General features: G+C 38.1%; 1 protein-coding gene across 7 annotated transcripts in view; it reads right to left on the bottom strand.

Moving 5' to 3' along the window:
• elna (elastin a) overlaps positions 1–17,023 on the bottom strand; it is an 87,043-nt gene that overhangs the window by 40,592 nt on the left and 29,428 nt on the right. For 6 of the 7 annotated variants that reach the window (XM_081370683.1, XM_081370687.1, XM_081370688.1 and 3 more), the window contains exons 5-16: positions 5,491–5,571; positions 5,339–5,413; positions 5,211–5,237; positions 4,561–4,596; positions 4,345–4,440; positions 4,205–4,252; positions 3,484–3,546; positions 3,362–3,400; positions 3,155–3,229; positions 2,186–2,224; positions 2,004–2,087; positions 66–116 (exon numbers count right to left, since the gene is read on the bottom strand). In XM_081370683.1, coding sequence (XP_081226809.1) covers positions 66–116; positions 2,004–2,087; positions 2,186–2,224; positions 3,155–3,229; positions 3,362–3,400; positions 3,484–3,546; positions 4,205–4,252; positions 4,345–4,440; positions 4,561–4,596; positions 5,211–5,237; positions 5,339–5,413; positions 5,491–5,571 — 714 coding nt within the window. The remainder of the gene's footprint in view (positions 1–65; positions 117–2,003; positions 2,088–2,185; positions 2,225–3,154; positions 3,230–3,361; positions 3,401–3,483; positions 3,547–4,204; positions 4,253–4,344; positions 4,441–4,560; positions 4,597–5,210; positions 5,238–5,338; positions 5,414–5,490; positions 5,572–17,023) is intronic. The other variant, XM_081370689.1, reaches the window with a different exon arrangement.

The following is a 17,023-nucleotide window of genomic DNA, read 5'->3' as shown; positions in this document are numbered from 1 at the left end:
TCTTTGTTCTGTGGATAGAGCTTAGGTCATGTGGCGTTTAAAATAATTTAATAAATGATTCTTACCATATTTAGCAGCTTTGGCCTGTGCAGCAGAGACCCCTAAAGATCCCACACCTGCATACAGACGCAGAAGATCAGCCACTGATCATGCATTTGTGTGTGTGTGTGTGTGTGTGTGTGTGTGTGTTTTGTAAACATTTTTGTTATACTGATTGAAACTCTCTTTACACCCTGATAGCAATCAATAATAGAAGTAGTCTAAATATTAAAACATGAACATATATCTTTTGTGGAAGTCTCAGGACTAAAAAAATGTTCAGCCAATCATTGCAATCGGTCCGAATACGATGTCATCCCTGCCTGTCAACATATGTATTTCCATACCTCTGCGCCTGCTTGCACAGACATCCAGGGCTTGACATTACCTTTTATGTCGTATATTAGCACTTTAGCACTTTGGATGCGAGCACAAAATCTACGGGAATGAATAAAATGATGCGCAATAAGCGCAATCCTTCGCCAAAATTCAAGCCCTGTAAGACCAACACTATTCATCCACAGCAAATTACAAAGCGGGTTTGTGTGTCACTCGCTGTCGAAAAGAGATGAGAGAGAGAGAACGCACAGCTGGTATTGTTAATCTATTCTGCAGAAGAGTTTCAGATATTTCAGCATCGATATCTATCGAAAAAGCATTATATTTGACAACACTAGATTGCACTTAGTTTATTATTTCTGATGCCTTTTCAAAAGACTACAACTGAGATTCAACCCGCCAAAGTGGCTTGTAGGAGTGGCTGTGTTACACAACACTGCTGAAATCTACCCGCATTTGGCGGGTTGGTGGGTGTTAATGTTAAGTCCTGCAGAGATCACACGCCATCAGCACGTTTCATGAGGCTAGGCAGAGTTAGACAGGCAGTCACCGAACACTGCAAACGAACAGCTGCAGCCTTTCACAGTTCTTCCTCAACTAAAACAATGAGCTTATGCTGCGTTCCGTAGCCGTAACTGTAATTATGAAATGGCAACTTGTGACGTTCTACCTGGAGCTCAGACTCAGATATATGTGTTTCTCTGGCAAAACTTTCAACCCTGAAATGAATCTGCAGCAGTCAGGAGGTACAAGTAGAGCTCTGTAAGTTGTTTATATTTATTAGGGGTTCAAGCATGAAATGCTGAAACCCTATTGTAATTGTAAGGATTTGTAAAACTGATCGTGCAGGCCAAACCGTAAGGCCTAGAGACTTGAAACCTGGCCAGATGGTAGGCCTCAATCAGAGTATGACCCCGATTGGCCCATAGGTGGCGCTACAGCAAGACCGTTTGTCCTAGACTCAAGTGTCTTACACCACTGTGATCCCTGGCTCGTGTATCTCCAAACTAGTCCCTGTTTTTTCGCCCGATCGGAACCAAACCATTCTAGGACAATTCTCTGTACTCTCTAGATCAATAATTATCGGGAAAAAAAAGTTGAACTTTTGCATTTGGGTGGCTGTAACAGGGTCATTTAGAAAAGGGGCGTGACAAAATACACTCAAAAGACTCTCAAGATCAATAATTCTTAAAAAAGTTGAACTTTTGCATTTCATTTTGAAAATGGGCGTGGCAAATTACACTCAAAAGCCTATAAATCCTAAACGAAAACTCAAAATCTCACAAAAATTGGTGAGCTTATGTGACATAACATCCTTAATAAGCATGCAAAATTTAATGAAGATCGGATCATAGGTGGCGCTATAACTGTTAAAACACTTAAAAACATGTACTTCCTACGGTAAATCGCCTGTATTGGCTGTAAATGGTCTTTTCCATCTATGAAGTCAGTGGTTAAATGCTTGCCAAATAAAACTTAATGTCTTTTTATGCATGTGTGCCTAATGGCCTTAAATGCTTGAACCCCGATAAATGCTGCTTGCAGCTTTAATTATTATTGTAGTGTTATGTGCTTTGAGACATGTGGAACAATGATTCAAATCTGATAGCTCTGACATAACACACCAGTCCCTGTTGGATAACCCGGCTTGGAGCCAGCTCCTGCTTTCCCACCGGGGAGTCCAGCACCTCCACCAAAGCCACCATAACCTTTGGTATACCAGGTGAGAATCAGCACACAAGCTAATACACATCATACACCAGGTATTTTGCACATGCATGTTCTCAAGGTTGCTACTGTATCCTACCGTATGGAAGTTTACCACCAGTGTAGGGCAAACCAGCACCTGTTGAGACAGGCAATGTACTTTGATATGTATCAAAATATACTAAAGATATACCAAAAATAATTTGTGTTATCAAGTATGTTTTATATGTATCAAAGCTATCCACAACAATAAAGCTTGCTATTAACAAACACATGGCCAGTGTTTGAACAAAAAGTGCATTCAGATAAAAAAAATACATATAAAATTGCAAAAATGAAGACGATAAAGAAGCATCCAAATGATTTCTGTTGATCTATGAGCTCATTTTTATACAACATATGAAGCGTTAAACCGTTCAAGTTGACCACACATTTTTATCAACACTGTATCCTGTTTTAATCAGAACAAATATGCAAGTTTGGAAAAAGCAATGTTCCACTAGAGGCTCACATATTAATACCGCAATCAATTTCTCCTAATTTTACTGGATGTATTCCTAATCCTTGATTAAGGCTGATAGCTCACCGATAAGAGAGACGTGAAAATATGTATTTCATTTCGGAAACATTTACGAAAATATATTTTAGATATGACTATGAAAACTATGCCAATGAACTTTGTCAAGGCATTTTCCCAAGTGAAGAGTCACTTCCCAGAGAGCACATAGTCAATCTGAGGTTAGTGCTTGAAACAAATTAATTGAGCTCTTCAACTGTTGAACCTCCATATAGGAGAAATCACACAACGTTTCTGTGCACCGGAGAGCAATCTACTACATAAATGGATGACTAGCAATGCAAGTCTAAGCAGTGATCCAATATAGCTGGGTTTCATCTAGAGCGTTGATGAAAGACATTCTTGCTTATTTCTATAGCAACCTCATATTGCATTGCTTAATAGCTGTAAAACCACAAATGCAATCAGTCAGCAAATGCTTCTTTTCGGGGGGTGGTAAAGCTGGGCTGAGCTGATTTGTGCAGTCTGATTAAAAGGAATCCGAAATTTCACCTGGGGATTTGGGAGATTTCAGAGGGTATCCGTGAAAAACTCCTTGTTGCAGTGGTCCACCATATCCACGTCCACCTATGACAGACAAAATAAACTTCTAGTGTAGATCCTGTCAGATTTGCAAACACTTCTTTACAAATCCATCTTCCACACTTTCCAGATATCATTATTCTATTTATAGTGGTTGCTGTATGCTCATGTACTAACCAGCACCTGGTACCAGACCCTGCCCAGCACCACCAGCAGCTATGGGAAAGATTCAGTCAGTCATATAGATATCAAATAGTTTATTTTTACAATGACAGGTGTCATTTTCATTTAGAGTTTACCTGATTTAGGCTTGAGTCCACTTCCTGTGGCTACACCAGGAAGAACACCCCGTCCATTGAAGCCTGTAGTCATGTAAATCCAAGTGATCAAGAACAAACTAAGGCCATGTGTGCAATTTTAATTTGGTGTTTTTTCCAAATAACTGAATAGGTGGCCTGCACGAAATCTGCAACCTCAGAAAGCTCCACAGATGTTTGCAGAAATCGTTCAAGTTCGGCACATTTGTTTATGAGATGTCTTGGCTAATTTGATAATAGACCAATAACGCAAGTATGTGAATGCAATGCTTCTAACCGCACAATATGCACCATTTCTATGTAGGCATTAGAATAAACTGTCTTCTGTGGTCTGTTTTCTCCTTTAGGTCAACTGCTCTCGTGGAGGAGCAACTGAGGTCTGAGGTCAATCTTTCTGAGCAAGTCAAGTTAAATGGCTAGCTACCTGAAAAATCCTAGCTACCTACTTTAAAGGTAACTATATCGCCTTTTGAGTGTGCCAAGAATTTGTAGGTTTGCATACTTGCATATAATATGTTTCTGGCCTAGAAGTGTAGTTTCTGCAGCTCTGTTGAACATATTTCAGTGTGCCATGTGTAGATCCATTTCACAGAATTCGGCATATGTTCCCCACAATCAGCACAGAAAATGTGAAAAATGTTTGCAGATTCCTTGTGGGCCTGGTGGTCAAATTATAGTACATAAACAGAGGAAAAGAACAAACCTTGTCCAGGAACAAGTCCTCCTTGATACGGACCAGGCACTCCCACTCCTGCAAAAATCAAGATTGAAAAGCTGATCTATAATCGTGCATATTTACATTTATATACAGTATGCAACTTCACACTCCCACCCCACGCTTACCTGGCACTGGAGCTTTTCCAGGTTTTGCTGCTTTCCCTCCAGGTCCAACCCCACCAGGGCCCAGTCCTTGTACACCAGTCTGAGGAATGCCAAGGCCTAACAAGCAATACAAATACAAGACCATCATAGACTGGACTATCACTGCTAGGTATAATCATTCAAATGCACTCATGCAAAGGACAATGCCAGTAATAGCTAAATATACATTCACTGCACCTGGGAGACCAGTACCAGTTCCTCCTACACCTGGCCCTGAACAAACATAAACACACACACATTTAGTCACATCATTATACACATTGAGTGCAAAGCTAGACTGCAGATATTCCATGTGATTCCTCAGTGATTTAATTTGCCTCACTTGCTCCGTCCCTCTGACATGAAACAAGTCATCTTATCTGATTTCAGTGCCTGGAAGCTGATGTTTCAGGCTGTTCATTTATTTGTTTAACCCTTTTCCAACCGATATCAAACACAGAGGAACAGACACTGCATGCTGCTTTTAGATTGTGCCAAGGACAAGCTGAAGTAATGTGCTGGCCTTCATTACACGGACACCACCAGCGGGGTCCCAGAGGGGACACGTTTGTTGATCTGGCTCATGATCTAAGGCTCCTTCATTCAAGTTCAAGCCAACTGGAGTACCATGAAAAGAGTCTCAGCCGTGTTATATGTAGTTATATGTAAAATGTGTTAAAAAGGGACCTGTATGTTTGTACTGTATGAATGGTTCTTCTGAGAATGAGGTCAGTTCTCCACCTACTTTTTCCATTTTAGTTATTCTCTAAAGATGCTTGCCTAAAAGAAGTTTAATTTACAATGTGTTTGTACATTGAAACCGATGGAAACTCAAAGACATATATTACCGCCTTTAGGGGGCTTTACACCAGCACCTGAAACAAGAAAATCAGACTTAGAAGAGAGCTGTGCATTTTGTGTTACTTAGCCACTGAGAAAATCAAATGAATCAATAGACTTGTTGAATGAATAGCACCTCCAGGTAGACCTCCTCCAGGTAGACCACCTCCTGGAAGACCACCTCCTGGAAGACCACCTGGTAGTCCAGTGCCTAAAGAGAAAGCCTAATGGTTATTATGTAATTACTTGACTGGACATGTGTTAACTGACTATTCACTGGACGAGCACCTGATTTAGCCGGTTTCAGACCTCCAGCCATTGGGTAGAATCTTCCAGCACCACCATATCCGCCATAAGCCCCAAAACCTCCTACAGTATGAAGGACATATAGCAAAAAATTAGTTAATGTCAACTACATGAAGCTACTTGTAGATAGTACAATGTCTAAAGTGGACAATCAAAATAAAGTGTAACTTAAGTAATATCTAATAGGAAGAATATGACATATGAATGATTATGAATTATGATGATCTGCTCCAAACCCCAAACAGCCTGGGCTGTTGGGTGATTTGGTAACTGGGAGGGGCTGGATGGGAAAGAAAGAATAAATGAAAAGAAAGTCGAGATGGAAAGTGAGGTCTCAGAGGCTACAGTGGATCTTGGCTAAATAAATGAGGAGTTAGGCTTCATTGAAAATTATTGCTACATTGTCCTCCTTCAACACGGAAACCCTAAACAAATGAGGTCACAAAGTTTGCATTCTTATTTTATGGTAGAGGGAGGAATACAGGAATGGAAAGTATGTGCAGCAAAATGCTTTGCTTGTCAGTCTTTATTTTGCCTTGTTGCCATTATAAATCTGAGAGTAGCTTTAAAATACCCCTAAATCCTGGTATTCCAACATCTCACACAAGAGAAAATTAGATGAAATTTATATCACAGCACTGACGGAAAACAAGAGGTCACATACTCTTGCTCTCCTAGCACAGTCAATTCGTTTGCTGAGGGTCATGAACAACAGATCATTAACTTGGGAAAAAGCCACATCTCTCCACAGAACATTGCCACAGTTGTAGAGAGCTGGAGATGTAACCATATTTTGGCTTGTTATAAACTGTTAAACTGCTTGTCTACATTTTCCTCCAACCTTTTGGATCAGTTAAAATGTCTAGCATCCACAGTCTGGTTACACAAATGTCAAGAAGTTACTAAATCCACTGGTTCCAATGTGATTTACTGAATCTGTGCATTTTGAGTTTACTGTGCATTATTTTACTACACTAAATTATCAATACTGGCAGCTCTACATTTCCAGTAACTGTGGCTTGGTCCTGCACATCCACTTCAGAGACTTTGACTTGGTCATTCTGAAACATTACATTTCTTCTGCTTTAATCTTTCAGTGGCAGACCTACTTGAGTGTTCAGGGTCTTTATCTTGTTGCAGGTCTGACTTTCTGTTTATGGACACCCTGAAGACATCCTGAAGATGTCAATGCTCCTAACCATTATACTGCCCCTACTCTGCATCACAGTCGGGATGGGTAAGTGCAGAGTTTCAATCTATCAACTCATCGGTTCACAAAACATTCTTGTTCATCCACACAGTTTTAGGCAAATTTGAGGTTGGTAGAAATGTTGTTCTTGGAGAGCTGTGGCTTCCTCTTTGTTGTCCTGCCAGACGGTGGACTAATGAACACTAATAAACTTTAGCCGATGCAAGAGAGGCCTTTAAAACCCTCAGATGCTACTCTAGGTTTTGTGACCTTCTAAAATGTCATGTTTTGCTCTTTGAGTGATTCTTGTTTGGACAACCACTCCTAGACAGAGAAACAGTGGTGTTGAAATTCTGAATTTCTTCAATTTGAACAGTATCTGTCTGATTGGTGGCCCTTGGTTTGTTTTTTGTTTGTTTTTTTTTTCACATTGAAAAGCATCAACAACAAAAAAAATTCTGGAAATCTACAGAGTGAGGACTGGTTTCTGTGATTACGTCAACTCTACTATTGTCAGAGACGTCTTTTGTTTGTTAAGTTTCACTATCATGGACTTCCTTTGTTCTTTCTCTCATTTGTTGCTATTGTAATTAATTTAATCATCGCACCTGCTAGTAATTTTAGTTCATTATCTGTGTATATTTAGGGGCTGTTTACATGACACCATTTTCAACTAAAAGCGTAAAACTTTTTATGCGTTTTGGACGTTCATTTACACGACAACAGCGTTTTGGGTATCTGAAAATGCAAAGTTTTGAAAACAAGCTTCAAAGTGCAAGTTTTTGAAAATGGTCTCTGTGTAAACAGCAAAAACGCAAATCTCTGAAGACGATGATGTCATGCCCATGCGTATTACATGTTCAGTCTATAGCGTTTCATCTCCATCTAATGGCCTGGCAGCAGAATACAGCGTTTTTAGTCTTTTTTGGAGATCCGTGTAAATGGGGATCGTTTTGACAATGGTGTCGTCTGTACGTGGAAAACTCAAAGGAAAAACTTCTTCTGCCGTAGCTGTCGGTTACTATTCTGAACTTCTTCTGTGGACTTTATTCACTGAGATCATGACAACCATGCTGTTCAGGCTTGAATAAGATTTCCCCAAGAAATAGGCAAGAAAACCTGGTCTCCATGATTCTTATTCTTTCTGACAACAAAGCACTTGAACACAACAAATTTGCCAAAAAAAAAAAAAAAAATGTGTATTGGTTGTTTGGATACTTTATCTAGACAAAAATCCCAAGAATAGTGACGTAAAGTCCGATTCATTTCCGCAAACTGGTTCTTTCGGACAGTTCAATTCAATGAACCGGTTCAAAAACCGATTCACTGGTTCCTTATGTCAACAAGCAATATTGGCACTACGCATTTATTTTCTAATAACTCAGTGCCATGTTATAACAATGAAACAATCAAATAAAGTAGTTTGTGTCAATGCATAATGAAAAATTATTTGTGTGAATGCATATTGCTGATTATTGCCTTTCATTAATGGTTAATGGTGTTTGTGATCACAGCTTCATTTGCGGATCCTTTATGTTGATATGACTGATCAATATTGAGTAGCCTACATCTTGGATACGTTTTTTTTTTAAGTTTTGCACCAAAAACATACATTACAGACATGCATAAACATGGATATGTTCTACGTGTCTAAAGTATATAGAAAGAATAAATCAGTCTTTTAAACTCCTTGATTTCGCTTAACTTAAAATATAATCTGAATGCACAATAAACTATTGTAAAATGTATTTATATCTCTCGACAGAAAGTTTTTTGCAGGTTTTAATAAAATGTTATTTAATAACAATAGTCATAACAAGCATATTTCCAGTACATGCCTCAGGCTTGCATAGTATTGCCAATTCACTCATCAGACTCCTCGGCAATCCTCTGCAAACTTCGACAATTAGTTGAACCGGCTCATTTGGTTCTTTTTGAGTCGGACGTGCTACTTGCGTCATCAACCCGGAACTAAAATTCGATTCAGTTCGATTAATGAACCGGCTCAACCTGTTACTTCCAAAAGAAAGATTCCTTCAAGAACCGAACATCGCCACTCAAGAATGCAGAAAACTATTAAAGGTTCACACATTTTCTTTCACAATTATACTTATTAAAAAGTCTACATCCATTTCTTCCATTAGTTGCAGAATGGAATCAATGAACAATCAACTGAAAAACTGACACAAGTGCAAGTATTTGAATGAGTGCTTTCCCAGACAGTCTAATATTGTGGTGCCAATTATTTCCAACACAGGCTCATTGGAAAAATTTGCTTCTACCTACATTTTTGCAGAACTTGAAAGTGTACCTATACATGGAATTCAGTGTGGTTTCCAGTGCATCTTCCAACTTCTATTTCTCTTCGCACAATTAAGAATAAGTTGTAAAATTGGCCAGACTTTATGCCAAAATTTGGACTATGTCCTACTAGCAGATCTAAATTCACAGATGTTTATATGGTTGTCAATTAATATGGTTGTCAAAACATTGATTTTTTTTTTCTAATTATTGGAAACTGACAAAATATCCTAAATACATTTTAGCTTTGATAAGATTTCCCCAAGGAATAAGCAAAAATGGTATCCTCCATGAATCATATTCTTTCTGACAACAAAGCTTTTGCATGTGACACATTTGTAATTAATTGTAATTATTAATATGAAAATAATAAGTAAAATACCCAATAGCACCGTCATTTCATTTAGCAGAGATGACACCACATGCATGAAAAAATATGACTAGTCACTGGTCGGTAGGCCGGACATAAATAAGTGGACAGTTCTAGGCCAGAATAAACTGTAAAATGGGCCAAAAGCTAGGCCATGTGACACAGCAGTAAATCCTACTAGCAAATCAAAACTCAGACCCGAAAAAATGTGGAATGGTCTTGGACTAACTGTGGCTAATGTCTGTTTGTTAATTATTATCTCAAATATTTAGCTGAACCTGTTGATCCATTAGTTTCTTAGTGCATATAATCTTCACTAGTACATCAGTCAGAGCAACTCTCAGACGCGTGGATCAGACACCCAGACAGGTGCGTCTGCCATTAGTTAATGATGCACTCCCCTGGTTTCCCGGTGTCAGACAGCAAACCTCCCTCAAGCACTATGAGCACTGCTTAGGCAAGGCAACTATTCCTGATGAATGTGAAGACCGTCCAAGTGCAGCTGGAATATATAACTGTTAGCTTACTCTCCATATTTCCAAAAAGCCCAGAGTGCATGAGGTTATCGAAACATAACTCTGTCCATTCAAAAACTTAAAGAGGAGGACACAAGAAGCAGCATATACTTTTTTTGAATGGATAGCCACCACTGAATGTTTAAGCTGGATGCTATTTAAGACAATAACCCGTATAGGTGACGATGTTAGATGGGAGGGACTTAGAATAAATTAAGTTTCAGTTATTGTGGCGTATTGTCCAGGGTTAGATAAGGTTTAGGGTTAGCCTACACCAAAAATGGGACTGCCTTGGTTCCTCCAGAGTTTTGGTACTTTTTTTGGAAGTGCCAACTCATTAGTGGTGTCAGATACATACACTCAATGTTAATGTGTTCATTTTTCATCTGCACCAACCATGAACCTATCTGATTCACTAATGATTCATGTACCATACTGATTTATGCTTATTTGCCAAATTACCATTAATTACACACACATGCAAAAACCCACACAAACGCTCACATGCCACAGAAATAGCTATAATGCTGATCTAAAACAGTGGAGCTGGATACATTACAGCTAGCCTGCAACTAGATTTTATATGTCTATGAAAACTTTTTTATAAAAACTGGCACAAAGTATATTTTTCTTGTTGAATAAAGTCAATTCATTTAAATCTAAACAAAACTATATAGATTTAATCAAAACAAAAATTCTCATTTAAGAAATAATACGTAGTATAAATTATTTATTTTCTTCAATCAAATAGATACAGATTTAATTAAACTATTGTTTCTCATTTTTTAAAATACAAGTTAATAGAAATTATTTGTTTTGAACAAACAAAAAGATATGAATTTAATAAAACATGATTCCCATTAAGAAACATTACCTAATATTTAATCTTACCAGAATCTAATACATTTTCATTGCATCGATATTTATTAACTTATTATACATAACTTCCAGAAATCCACAATTTCAGTACTCAAGTGTCAGATTTTTTACTTTTAAGAGCTGGCAAACATTGACACCCAGACAACATTAGACCCAGATAGCAAGCTATGATCGAAACAATGTTAAATCAGTGTTAATGTGTCGATGCTAACTACATTGAATCAACATCAAAATGTGTTGAAATTTCATCCAAAAATCAATGGTAATGGAATTGAATGTTACAATGTGATGTTGGCTCAACATCATGCTTGCACTCTCAGAAAATTAAACACAACAACTACAACTTAAAACCACACAGCCTGAAATCAACTGCAAATAAAAGAAGACAATAAATCTCTCAAGCTTTCAGCAGAAGTTTTAAGAATTAACAGAGGTTTAGATTTTGAAGTTTTCTTGAAAATTCACCATTATGGTGATCAGTGTTCCTTTAGTTGGGCAGTTTGACTCATAGGGCCCTATTTTAACGATCTGAAACGCAAGTGTCAAGCGCAAAGCGCAAGTAACTTTGTGGGCGGGTCTTGGGGATAAATGACTCTAAAATGGGTTGGTCTGAAGTAGCTTCATTATTCATAGGTGTGGTTTGGCCAAAATGTGAAATAAACCAATCAGAGAGTCATCTCACATTCCCTTTAAGAGCAGACGCGCTTTCATGGCGGATTGCTATTGTAACGGCGGATTTGCCAGGCGCGCGCCAGGAGCGGTTCACAGCCAAGGAGAGCAACGCTCTCGTCACGGCCGTAAAAGAGAGAAGTTACATTGAAATGGAGAAACCCACCCAAATTAACTTCGGTTAAACAGGCGTATGATAATTTGGGTAAATGTGTAAGCTAGATGTATGCTTTTATAATAAATTGTCTGTCTATCTATCTATCTATCTATCTATCTATCTATCTATCTATCTATCTATCTATCTATCTATCTATCTATCTATCTATCTATCTATCTATCTATCTATCTATCTATCTATCTATCTATCTATCTATCTATCTATCTATCTATCTATCTATCTATCTATTGTAATAATGTATGATTTGCAAAAATGAAAACCGCTGCTTCTGTGTAGATGAGAGAATCAAAGTGTATGCGCGTTGTGCACACGCTACATTGATTATGGCCAAGCATGCGCCCTTAAAATAGCATATGAATAACATGCGCAACGCGCCACTGACTTTAAACTATTTTTTCCTGGTTAGTGGCGCAATTGTTTTCTAAACCTGCAAAATAGCATGAAGGAACGTTTGTTTCTTTAGACACACACACAGACATCAAGTATCAGTGTATGAATCTCAACAATGATGACATGTTTCATGCTGCAATGCATGCTGGGAGCCACCATAGTATAAAACTCATTGCTCCCAGCATGCATTGCGGCATAAAGCATGTCACCATTGTTGAGATTCCTATGCTGATTCTTGATGTATGTGTGTGTGTCTAAAGAAAATTCCCTGCAATGTATTTAAAAATCAAAATTCAGAATGTTTGATCTGTGGCAAGAAAGCTGAAAATAATTTATTGATAATAATTAACCCCTTTTGGTCAGGGATAAGATTATTGAACTATTCTGCTTTATAATGATGAAAACTATATCACCTGATCATCCTTGTTTCTGGTTCCCTTTGCAACAAATTATGTGTTTTGGTGAACACTGTTACAAAGACCACTCACATAAAAAGTCAAGAGTCAACTGCCTAACTAAATGAAACACCAATCACCATAATGGTGACCAAACATTCTCATGAAATAGTTTTCATAGACGGAAAATATTGTTTAGGGAAAGATATCTATTTTTCATTGACACAAGTTATGAAATATAGATGTGAACCATTACCCTAAATCTTTTTAATTGGATGAATGAATTTTTGTTTCAGTGTACGCAAAATAAAAGGAATTGCAGAACTTTGAATGTATATGGATAATGTATGTGAATTCATTTCCATTGGTTTCTGAGAAAATCAACAAGTCATTTGGTATATAGACATGTTATAAGGTACTATTCACCAGTCTTGCAGACAGTTGAAAGATGTCATTTCATCATAAAAGATGGAAAATGTAATCTAGTACTCTCTCCGTTGATGTCTGAATGATTTCTTTCAAGCAAGACTTGGGTACTGACAACTAGACAGGGCACTATTTGGTGATTGTAATTGTTTAGATTTATCAAGTATGAAATGATCAAGACAGCAGTATGCCTTCAGTTTTCAAAGCATGTGGCCATCCAACCTGTCTAGGTTTGTAGTGCTGGGTGCCAATATGTGAATGACAGGTGTAAAGACATTTCATAGGAGAAAGAACAATTCATCAATGATTTCTTTTTAATACAAAAACACCATTTGGGCAGAGTCCGCATGAGCGTCAGATTGTTAAAAGCAGCAGATAGATAGGAGTAAGGAGCAGAAGCAAAGTTTAATCTACACCCACAAACCCCCTCCAACCCTCCACTCGTTCTCGCTGGAGCAGCTGGACAAGCCTGAAGATTTAATTTAAGAGAGCAGAGAATTCCGTGGCCCTCGTCCATGTAACTGACGGCAACTGCAGTGAACCGACTACAGCATCCTGGAATTCAAATGGCACGGATTTCTTGCAAGATTATTGGAAGGATCTCAGACCCAGTCATTTCCACTGACCTGTGAGCCTGGTATCCCTTGTGAACCCTACAAGCAAGTAAATGGCCAGTTACCAAATTAAAGGAAGAAAAAATAAAGGCTTACATAGTCCTTTCCTTTTCGCATGACAAAAAAACAAAAACAGAAAAACAGACAGTTCTTCTGTTAGAGGGTCCAAGGATGACATCAACAACCGCATGCTGGCTCATTCACATTCATTGGCGATTGTCAGACAGTCTCTAGATCTTCTTGTTCAGAACCATGAAAACTTGCATTCTATGGGCATTCCTATACTGCTAAAATAAGTCCAAATATTGCTACTTCCCTTCAACAAGGAGCTGTTTCAATTTCTGAACAGATTCTTCAACTCCACTTAATGTTCTGTAGATATGAGATGTTTTGAGCAAGCTGTGATTGGATCTGGTTCATAGGCCATTCGAGGTGAACCCTTGGAAGGTCAGATCACCTAAAGAGAGCTATTCACAACCAGTGTTTTAATACACACTTGTAGAAGCAAGTTGTGATGCGTTAACACACAATCACTCATTTACTGTAGTGTCAGCCCAACAAGACTCTAGGCATTGTTCCAAGACCGAATATCATTAATTGAGATTCCACAACTATTTCCAGCCTTTGGACTCCAGAATAAAAGAGACATCATAAGGACATCAACACTACGAGCAACATACCGAACTATAAATACTGTTCTGATACCAGAAGTGTTTTATTTCAAACCTATATGGAGACTTCTAAACATCGATCACTGTATTTGACTCTTTAGACATCTTTTTTTTTTTTCTCATTGTGCAGAATTTCCTGCAATTAATTCAGCTTAATCTACAAACACTAATCTAACGTTGTTTTGTAGACATTTCCAGTGGTAAATGTACTATCTACTTAAGTATGAAAATCTCTGATTGACGTAAACTCTTTGAATGGCCGTGATTCACTATCTAACCAAAAGCAACAACGTCATTATTATATATGCATACATAACTACGACTACTGTTTCATTTAGTTTGCGTACTCTGTTTTGATGTTTTCATTCTTGCATCTGTTGAACCACCTATAGCCAACGTCACATAGGGCCCTATCTTGCACCCAGCGCAAATGACTTTGTACACCGACGCATATATCATTCCTATTTAGCAGACTTTTCCCTCCACAGACGCACATCGGTAAACTAGGAAATGCATTTGCGCTCCCGGGGGCGGTTCAGCACAAAGAGGAGGCGTGTTCCGGCGCAAACGTTCCCTTGTACTATTTTGCAGTTTCAGAAAACAATTCCGCCACTGACCAGGAGAAACCTAGTCTAAAGTCAGTGGCACGTTGTGCATGTTATTCAGAGGCTATTTTAAGGGTGCATGCTTGGCCATAATCAATGTAGCGTGTGCACAACACGCATGCACTTTGCTTATCTCATCTACACACAGACGCAGCAGTTCTCATTTTTAGAATACCATACATTATTGCAAGGAAAAATATTACCACATGAGGGAAATCATTGTTGTGTCCATGAAGATGAGAAAAAATAGGCATAAATCTAGCTTACATATTTACCCAAATTTTTATACGCCTGTTTAACCGAAGCTAATTTGGGTGTGTTTCTCCGTCCCCAATGTCACTTCTCTGTGTTTTACGGCCCTGATGAGAACGTTGGTCTCCTCGGCTGTGAAGCGCTCCTGGCAAATCACCGTTATAATAGCAATCCGCAATGGAACACTCTTAAAGGGAATGTGAGATGTCGCTCTGATTGGTTTATTTCACGTTACGCCCAAACCACACCTATGAATAATGAAGCTACTTCAGACCAACCCATTTTAGATTTGCGCCGGGCGCAAGAGTCATTTATCCCGCCGGTATAATAGCAACAGCGCCCAAGACCCGCCCATAAAGTTACTTGCGTTTCGCGCTTGATACTTGCGTTTCAGATCGTTGAAATAGGGCCCATAGTGTATTGATTTTCATGCACAATCGAGTGAAAACGAGACATGTCATGACAACAGCAAAACAGCGATCAAAAGAAACGATCCATTGCAACAATACCAGCCATATCTGCTACTGAACTTTTTTTTCTTTTTGTTTTGTTTACTGTCATTCATTTTAAAGTGTAACTGCATGTCTCATAAACTTTGACTATATGGTGAATGTGATTTCATTAAGTACAACATGTTCCTGGATCAACATCTTAGCTGATCCTGGAACAACATTCCAATCAACCAATTAGATTTGAGGGAACAGTTTACAGTTTAGGCTTAAAATTAGGGTTAGGTGCTTCTACATCAGTGTTATTCACCTATAACGTCCCTCTGATTTAAGGGATAAGTTATGTGTAGGGTTAGGCTTAGGGGTAGGGTTAGGACTACCATTTTCAGACAGGAATGTTGTTCTAGGATCAACAAAATATGTTGAACCAGGAACATGTCTTACTTGGCAAAATCACGGAGACCATGGGGGTATGGTAGCTACCTTAATTTGTTGTTTGGTGGATGTATATGACTTCATCTTCAGCTGTATAGTTTAAATCATGGTGACAGCCAAACGCTGACATTGTGGCTTCATTTCAAGACATCATTTGTCACAAACAGAAAGACATGCTTATGAAATGTTTACGTTTTATGACAGAGTGCACTGGGGTGAAACGCCAGAACACGAACATATCACCCCCGGATGGGTTTACAGTGCAGTCTTTGCTGGCACAGACCAACTGATCATTTATTTCCATTATTTATCACAAAGAACAGTATTGTGCAAATCAAAGTCGAAAATGTCAATGCAAGAGCCAACTGTGGCGGTCTGATCAGTTGGCGATGCGTGAAACATGTCCCAGATGGCTCACATATGCATGAGGATTGTGCATGTTGAATACTTTTCTGACAAGTCAGGGCTGAGATATGATATGACCAATCAACAGAGATCACATGATCTCTCCACTCTTGCTCCTCACATGAACCAGGGGCGTCAAAGTACTTTCATGTAACAAGAAAGTTAGTTATGTGATTTAAGTATTTTCTTTTTAACGTGTTAATAAATGTAACACTGTTGGGGAGTAACTAATTAGATGTAACTGAGTTACGTAATTTAATTACAGAATAATTGTAACTGTAATCTGTTACTGAGAAAAAAAAAGTGTTATTAAATTACAGTTACTTATGAAAATGTTAACGATTACAAAGAGGGTTACATCTGAATACTTTCTGTAAAAAGCTAGAACATGTTGAATAATATTCATTTGTTGCTTTGCCTGTTTTTGATGTGCACGATGCCATCTGCCATTGAAAGGCTGTTTCACGAGTTCACATGTTAATGAAATCTGATGTAATATTATTGCTTCTTCTATTATTAGCTAGCCTATATTATTAGCTCTTGACTGAATGACTTTTGTAGCTTTAATAAGGTTTCATCTCAAATTAATTTATACAGAGAAAACTATGCTGTGTTGTTTTACATTTGATTTAGTATCAATTTATGTTACTTAACTTTTTTTAGTACTTCTTACCTGAAAGAAATACTTTGTTCTTTGTTGTATTGTGTTTATTTTTGCAATTGCTTGTAATTTGTTTATTTTATTTTATTACTACTGACTATTTACTTTGTG

The sequence above is a fragment of the Scardinius erythrophthalmus genome (assembly GCF_964197995.2).
Source record: "Scardinius erythrophthalmus genome assembly, chromosome: 7".
In the NCBI taxonomy this organism is placed as follows: Eukaryota; Metazoa; Chordata; class Actinopteri; order Cypriniformes; family Leuciscidae; genus Scardinius; species Scardinius erythrophthalmus.
This window is presented reverse-complemented; position numbering and strand designations above follow the sequence as displayed.